The sequence below is a fragment of the Borostomias antarcticus genome (genome assembly GCF_949987555.1).
Source record: "Borostomias antarcticus genome assembly, chromosome: 34".
In the NCBI taxonomy this organism is placed as follows: domain Eukaryota; kingdom Metazoa; phylum Chordata; class Actinopteri; order Stomiiformes; family Stomiidae; genus Borostomias; species Borostomias antarcticus.
Window position 1 is genome coordinate 3267730 of NC_140267.1, and position 8441 is coordinate 3276170.

Below are 8441 nucleotides of genomic sequence, written 5' to 3' on the forward strand. Positions count from 1 at the left end.
CTCACACTCCCCTATACGACATATTATGGATGTATTAAAGGAAAAGTAGCCATTTTATTCATCCTCCATTGACAAAATGTCCCTAAATGTGTTGAGAATGTGCTCCACTAACTCAACTATAAACTACATTTCCCAGGAAATGTACTACAAACATCATTGAGTACTTCTCCTAAATACCTGTACATTTTACTGATATATGAGGGGTTTTTAAACGGGAAAGTGAATGATGTTTGGGGGTTAAGATGGACTTTGGGGGTAAAAATGAAGATTAGAATGAACCAACGGCTCCTCCTCGTCTGATCCGTGTTGATCTGACGGGAGTCATGCCGTCCCTTTAAGAGGCGTGTTTGTGCGGATTCGGATTCTCCTCCTCCATACGACAGATTATGGATGTATTTAAGAGGAAAGTAGACATTTTATTCATCCCCCCAGAGAGAAAATTAACCAAAATGTGTTGAGAATGTGCTCCACTAACTGAGCTATAAACTACATTTCCCAGGAAATGTACTACAAACGTCATTTTGAGCAGTCAAGTCGAGCTCGAGCAGACCAACTGCCACTCTTTTAATCGCGTGCACTGTTTTTAAAAAATAACGGTTATTTTCGGCGTCGTTATTATTTATATCCTCACGCGCCAGGTACCAGGTAGTCTGGGGGGCTTTCTGGTTCCGGTCTAGAGCGGAAAGGCGCTGACGCATTGCATAAGCATCCGGTCTGGACCGGAAGACGAGCAGTTGTTGTAATGTTTTTACTGTAGGGCTGCACATGGTGACGTTTCGAGTAGATGACATTCGCGATGGCATCACCAGGCATAACACCGACCAGAATTGTGAAAGAAGATGCGAGGAGAACTACCGGTTAAGGAGAAATAAAGCAAGCGGATGTTGGAGGCGGGCTCTACAGGCTCGAACCGGATGATGGGGCGGGCTTAAGGCAAAAGTAAATAGATATCGCGAGACTAGGTACCAGGTAGACGTGTCAGTCTATTGGCATCGCGAGACTAGGTACCTGGTGACCTACATCGCATGTTTGGAAAAGGTCAGGCATTAAAAAAGAATAATACTTGTATTAAAATACTTGACTTATGTTGAGGTTATTTGTTGATTTATCTTTTAGGATACAGTCAGTGTGAGTGATCCATAAGTAAGTCAGCTTAGTCACAGAGACCCCCCGCCCACCCAATCAGTTTGGCCTTTTTTAACGTAATAATCTTTGTACAAGAAAAACAGATTGTATTACTATTATTCAATTTACTAAATAGGCCCTATATCAATATTTGAGAGGTTTAATCTCCCGTCCCCAGCTAAAATTGTGTGTGCAGGCTACATTATTATATGGCCCCTACCAATGTTGAAACCAAACCTACGCCCTTGGATTCAACACAGCAAATAATACTGAAAATTGAATGATATGCGGTCCCAGGTGTGTGTTACAAAGTATTTTAACACGGCTTCCAGCCAATCAGAATCAAGAACCACAACTAACCGTTGTATAAGTTGACATTTTGTGTCAATAATTTTGTGGCTGATAGTCTTTTGATATTTCCTCATCTGGATCTGAATTCCTGAGAGAGAGAGAGAGAGACAGAGACAGAGAGAGAGAGAGAGGGAGACAGAGAGAAGGAGAGAGAGAGACAGAGAGAGAGAGACAGAGACGGAGAGAGAGAGGGAGACAGAGAGAAGGAGAGAGAGAGAGACAGAGAGAGAGACAGAGAGAGAGAGGGAGACAGAGAAGGAGAGAGAGAGAGAGAGAGTGGATCTGAATTCCTTGACTTTAGGTCAGTCATAAGTTGCCTTAATGATGGATGACTCTTTGTTGACTTGTCTGCCTAGATCCTCTGCTTCTTTGCTGACAAGCCGGCGATGCTTTTGTGCAACTCAGCGTTTTTCACGGCATGACACATTTCCTCTCCCCTCCTCTCCTCTGCCATTCTGCCCCAACAGGCTGCTTTGATTTACGTCTCTGTCCTTTTCTATACCTTCCTGCCCCTCCTCACCCCCAGCTCGTCACGCCGCACCCCCATCTGGGGTCCGGTTTCAAAGTGCAGCGTCCTGCCGCCTCATTGGCTCACGTACCGACAACGCCCACTACACCCACCCTCTGATTGGTGCGTTCTGGGGAGTGTCCAGGGAACAGTCAATGTTCAGAATGTGTACATCCACCAGAGTAATGGATGGCTATTGTTCCCAGCTGTGGCGCAGTATAGGGCAGCGCTGAAATCCATTCAGGGTGTGTAACACCAAGGGCTGGGTCAGCCAAATGTCTCCTATATCACCGTTTCATTTTGTGCCGAGTCATGATATATGGCACACTTACATTGATATTATAACTGCATCTAAAGTGTTAGTGTTATTAGACTGACATCTAAAGTGGATTGTTATGAACTAATAGGAAACACAAAGGGTTTAATCCCAAAAGTCATTCTCCTTCACCCTATTCCTTCTCCTTCTCTTCACAGGGGTCGCTTGTTTGGGCGATCGTCACCAAACCGACCCTATGGAGCCCCAGGGGTCACGGCTTTAACTGGAAACAGCCTAATATGTCTCGCATGCCCAAGATCCATGTGTTCCTGGGTGCTCCCCCCCCTCCCCCGCCACTGGGAGCGGTCTCTGAGCCTGAGGGAGAGCCTGGACGGTGGAGGAGCATGGAGCTCTTCTGGAAGGGCGGTCGGCTGACCCCCAGGGAGGGCGAGGGAGGCCGAAGAGCCTTGGCAGAGCCTGGCCACATGGCCCACGCTAGCGAAGACCTTAGCGGACAACAACAAGACCTTAGCACATTACAAAGTGACCGAGAGATCCAAATTAGCCAAGACGAGAGACAGGACAACCCCGCCCGTCCGGAGACATCGCCTGCCCGACATGTCCAGTCAGACGGCGAGGACGAGGAAGAGCTGTGTTCCGAATCAGTCAAGGACTATCTGGATAGCTGCTTCCCCGCCGGTCAACCAGACCCAGAGCCGGAGTCCTACCCTGATGGAAGTGGACCCCGGTCTGACCCCGTCGCGGCGTCCGTGTCCATCGAGACGGAGTACCTCTGCGCGTGGACCGTCAGCCAAGCGCTGGTCCTGAGAGGTCGGCCGGGCGCTCGGGCCGGGCCCAGCCCCGAAGAAGCCCCGCCTCGTCCACCGCCCGACCTTTCCACAACCACGCCCGGGCTTAGCGTCCAGCCCGGCCCCGGCTCGGAAAAAGCTCCCGCACCAAGCACCCCCCCGCCAAGACTCGCCCTCCCACCCGGCTCTCCAGAGCTCTACAGCCCGGTCGCCCCCTCCCCTTCCCCCGCCCCCCCGGCCTCCGCGGAGCTCTTCTCCGAGCCTGCGCCGAGTCAGCGGCTGGAGGAAGGCGGGGTGATCCTGGAGGCCACCCCGGGCGGGTTGCTCTGCTCTCAGGTCGAGCCCCGAGCGTCCGTGGCGGAGCCGGGCGTCTCCGGACCCGCCGGTCCCCCGGTCCAGACCTCCCCCTCCACGGCGCCGGCGCCCAAAAGAACCAGAGCATCGCCGACCACGCCCAGAACCGGAAGATCGCCCGAACGGTCAGTGAGAAACACCCGTGGCCCGAGACCCGTTCCCTCCACCACCCCGCTCGCCAGATGCAGCGTCCCCGGGGCGTGCTACTCCGTCATGGCGGCCGTGGTGCTCCCGTGTCACCTGAAAGAGATCGCGGTGAGGCGCGGCGCGGCGGCCGGGACCAGCGTCCCCCTGGCGTCCGTCGTGGTGACCGACCAGTCGGGCGTGGACGTGACGGTGGTCATGTGGCGGAGGGCGGCGTTCTGGGTGCTGACGGTGTATCCTGGGGACGTGCTGTTTATCACCGGTACGGTCCGGAAGGTTCCGAAAACACAAAGTCCCGCCTCTTTTAAATTTTTTTACGTAATTCAACGTTTGAACGATTTTCTATTTGCTTTTAGTTTGGGCTCCCAAAGAACGTAACGAAATTCAAAGGTGCTACTTGTTTGTTACTGACTTAAGTCTGAACATTACATTACATTACATTACATTACAGTCATTTAGCAGACGCTTTTATCCAAAGCGACTAACAATAATTGCATTTAACGTAGGAAGAGCCGATGTACTACTACTCACCAGAACTCACAAGTGCATCTTCTCTCTAAAACAAGTGACTAAGAGCATCATCTAGTGCTGAAGGCAAAGTGCAAGAATAGCAATCTAAAGTACAGTGCAATATAATATAATATAATAAGTGCTTAGGCGGGAGGATTGTTGTAGTACTTCTTGAAGAGATGAGTTTTGAGCCTGACGAAAGATGCCTATGGCCTATGAACCTGTTGCCTATGGACTATAACAGTTATATAACAGGCCTGTAACAGAGTGTATGTTTGCTCCGGGCAGGTCTGAAGGTGAACGAGGACCGCTGGAGAGGAGAGACCGTGCTGCAGTCGACCTACACCAGCACACTCCTCAACCTGGGACGGGTCACCGCCAGCAGATCGCCACCAGGTGGGGCTGTTGAGACACCACAGGCTGCTTCGTTTTGCAATCTAGAATTCAAATGAATATTTTTATTTTTATTTATTTATTTATTTATTATTTTATTATTAATTTATACATTTATTTTATTATTATTATTTTATTTTATTTTATTTTATTTTATTTTATTTTATTATTATTTTTATTTTTATTTTAACAATTATTTAGTGGACAGGGGTTAAAATGTGTTTCTCATATGTCTTGCCTTGCTCCTTGCTTCATTCATTCACACTCTGCAATCAAAACATGTCCTCTGGTGGTTACATATGGAACTGCAAATGAGAGTATTCTTCAGTGCCCTGCTGCTCTGTTTGCTAATGTGAAGCTGAATTGATTTTCCATTTCCAATTTCCATGATATAATTGACAAACTGCTAGACTATGGATAATAATCCGCCCGTTTGGGAAGCTTAAACATGTCTAGCTACGTACCCCGGACTAGAATGAGGAACTGATTAGTACCTGGGACTAGAATGAGGAAGTGATTAGTACCTGGGACTAGAATGAGGAACTGATTAGTACCTGGGACTAGAATGAGGAACTGATTAGTACCTAGGACTAGAATGAGGAACTGATTAGTACCTAGGACTAGAATGAGGAACTTATTAGTGCTGATAAGTTACTGGGACAAGCAATGACAGGAATGCCAATGTACCTGTACTGGTTATATATGGTACTTAAGCATTCTATTCTATTCTCTATTCTATTGTATTTTCTATTATATTCTCTAGTCTAGTCTATTCTATTCTATATTCTGTTCTATATTCTGTTCTGTTCTATCCTATATTCTATCCTCTATTCTATCCTATATTCTATTCTCTATTCTATCCTATATTCTATTCTCTATTCTATTCTCTATTCTATCCTATATTCTATTCTCTATTCTAGTCTTTTCCCTATTCTGTTCTATTCCCTATTCTGTTCTATTCTCTATTCTATTCCATATTGCGTTCTATTCCCTATTCTGTTCTATTCCCTATTCTGTTCTATTCCCTATTCTATTCTATTCTCTAGTCTATTCTAGTCTATTGAATTAGAAGAAACACAATTTAAAATGACAAGCGTTACACAAACCCTCTAGTCTATTCTATTCTCTATTCTGTTCTATTCTATTCTCTACTCTATTCTCTATCCTGTTCTATTCTATTCTCTATTCTGTTCTATTCAATCCCCATTGTTGATGGCCTCATGTTTCTCTATTCTCTCCAGTTCCCCAGCATGTGAACGGTGGCACCCTGAGATCGCTGTGCTCTTACCTTCGTGAGCGACGCCCCCTCCTGGTCTCCCTCCCGCCTCGCCTCCCTCAGAACCCCCACGCCCTCCCCCACGCCCGCCTCCGCGCGCTGAGGCCCGACACGCTGGTCCACGCGCTGCTCAGAGTCACGCACACTCACATGATCACAGGTACGGCAGTATTTAATACTCATCTGTAGTCACTACTCTCTCTCTACCACACACACACACACACACACACACACAAACACATATACACACACGCACACACACATATTTCCCGGTGCTCCCGATGGCCAGTCCGCCCCTGCACACACACACACACACACATGCGGACGTGCACAAAATGAAGAGAGATCCTCACTCCTGTAACATGGCTACATTTAGGGAAAAAACACTCACACAGTCATTGGCCCATTGATGTGATCTTTACGTTGCATGTGGTTCTAGTTCCACCAGTGTGAGTGTGTGTGTGTGTGTGTGTGTGTGTGTGTGTGTGTGTGTACGAGTGTGGTTCTAGTTCCACCAGTGTGTGTGTGTGTGTGTACCTGTGTAGCTCTAGTTCCACCAGTGAGTGTGTGTGTGTGTGTTTATGTGTGTGTGTGTGTACGAGTGTGGTTCTAGTTCCACCAGTGTGTGTGTGTGTGTGTGTGTGTACGAGTGTGGTTCTAGTTCCACCAGTGTGTGTGTGTGTGTGTGTACCTGTGTAGCTCTAGTTCCACCCGTGTGTGTATGTGTTTATGTGTGTGTGTACCTGTATGGTTCTAGCACCACCAGTGTGTGTGTGTGTGTGTGTGTACCTGTATGGTTCTAGTTCCACCGGTGTGTGTGTGTATGTGTTTATGTGTGTGTGTGTACCTGTATGGTTCTAGCACCACCAGTGTGTGTGTGTGTGTGTGTGTGTATGTGTGTACCTGTATGGTTCTAGCACCACCAGTGTGTGTGTGTGTGTGTAACTGTGTGTGTTTGTCAGAGTGGCGGTCGGAGGCGGAGGGCACCTCCAGGACAGGAGGGACCCCGAAAGCGGTCCTGACCGTAGAGCAGGGGGACGGCCACCAGGGGGCGCTGGTGCTCTGGGGAGCGGCTCTGACCTGGCTGACACGCATCCACAGGAACAAAGGTCAGGGGTCGAAGGTCACACGCAGGGAGGGGGGTAACAGCAGGTGCCGCCGCAGACGGACGGACGGCTATTCCGTTCACTTCTCACATGTGGCGGTCAACTTCATGATAATATTACGCCCTCACTCGTTTCAAAAGCGATGTGATTGATTGATTGATTGATTGATTGATTGATTTATTGGGTCAAAGTACAAAGAAACAGTACATCCCAGAGGATAGCATGATAAAAGCATACTTAGACACTTGTTTCCGACATGGTCCTCGTTGGTGATGACTTGCGGTTGAATTGACAGATTTCTGTCACAGTTTGCATGGCCGTCATACCGCGTGTGTGTGGTCGGCGTGCAGACGCGGTGTGGGAGTTCCGAGTCCTGCTGGTCAGGGAGAGCGTGACGTCCGGCCTGCCGGAGCTACACTCCACCCCCTGGGGGTCCTGCGAGGCCCTGCTCCCGAACGACCCCAGGGCCAAGCAGTTCCACAGACCCGGCCCGGCCACGCCCGCTACCAGCCTGGAGATGGACCTGCACACACTCCTGTCCCAGAAATACACCGGTGAGAAGTTCGGGATTAGAAACCGTGGAATTTAATTACTAACTTGTGTATTTAGGTGTAGCATGGTGGTCGGTCACACATTCTAGGTTGTATGCTATTCGCACGAGAGAGCATTGAAGAAATACGATGAGAGTATTAAATATATCCGTTCTTTCGTTTCAGAGAAGTAGGCGTGTTTCATTTAATGTCCTATTTTCAACCCGGTTGAGAATGTTCTCAAATCCAAATCACGTCAAACTTTATTTATGTAGCGCATATCGTACGCAAAGGCAGCTCAAGGTGCTAACCACTCCCCTATCGGGGTCATCCCTATATTCCCCGGGGTTCTATGTTCCCCGGGTCCTATGTTCCCCCCAAAAAAGGGTTCTATGTTCCCCGGGTCCTATGTTCCCCCCAAAAAAGGACCCGGGGAACATAGAACCCTTTTTTGGGGGGAACATAGGACCCGGGGAACATAGAACCCTATGTTCCCCCCAAAAAAGGGTTCTATGTTCCCCGGGTCCTATGTTCCCCCCAAAAAAGGGTTCTATGTTCCCCGGGTCCTATGTTCCCCCCAAAAAAGGGTTCTATGTTCCCCGGGTCCTATGTTCCCCCCAAAAAAGGGTTCTATGTTCCCCGGGTCCTATGTTCCCCCCAAAAAAGGGTTCTATGTTCCCCGGGTCCTATGTTCCCCCCAAAAAAGGGTTCTATGTTCCCCGGGTCCTATGTTCCCCCCAAAAAAGGGTTCTATGTTCCCCGGGTCCTATGTTCCCCGGGTCCTATGTTCCCCCTGAAAAAGGGTTCTATGTTCCCTGGGTCCTATGTTCCCCGCGAAACGCGAAAGATAAATGTGATTATGCCATCGCATGATTTAATGCCAAAAGGGAAAAATAATAACATAGGACCCGGGGATCATAGGACCCTTTTTCGGGGGGAACATATAACCCTTTTTCAGGGGGAACATAGGACCCGGGAAGCATAGGACCCGGGGACCATAGAACCCTTTTTTGGGGGGAACATAGGACCCGGGGAACATAGGACCCGGGGAACATAGACATGATGAACATAGACCCCCC

General features: G+C 48.8%; 1 protein-coding gene across 2 annotated transcripts in view; it reads left to right on the forward strand.

Moving 5' to 3' along the window:
• The window catches only part of shld2 (shieldin complex subunit 2), a 12184-nt gene that overhangs the window by 806 nt on the left and 2937 nt on the right, over positions 1-8441 (forward strand). Inside the window, exons 2-6 of one of the 2 annotated variants that reach the window (XM_084460871.1) lie at positions 2459-3809; positions 4346-4453; positions 5692-5886; positions 6689-6835; positions 7141-7386. In XM_084460871.1, coding sequence (XP_084316997.1) covers positions 2540-3809; positions 4346-4453; positions 5692-5886; positions 6689-6835; positions 7141-7386 — 1966 coding nt within the window. In that variant the 5' untranslated portion in view covers positions 2459-2539. The remainder of the gene's footprint in view (positions 1-2458; positions 3810-4345; positions 4454-5691; positions 5887-6688; positions 6836-7140; positions 7387-8441) is intronic. The other variant, XM_084460872.1, reaches the window with a different exon arrangement.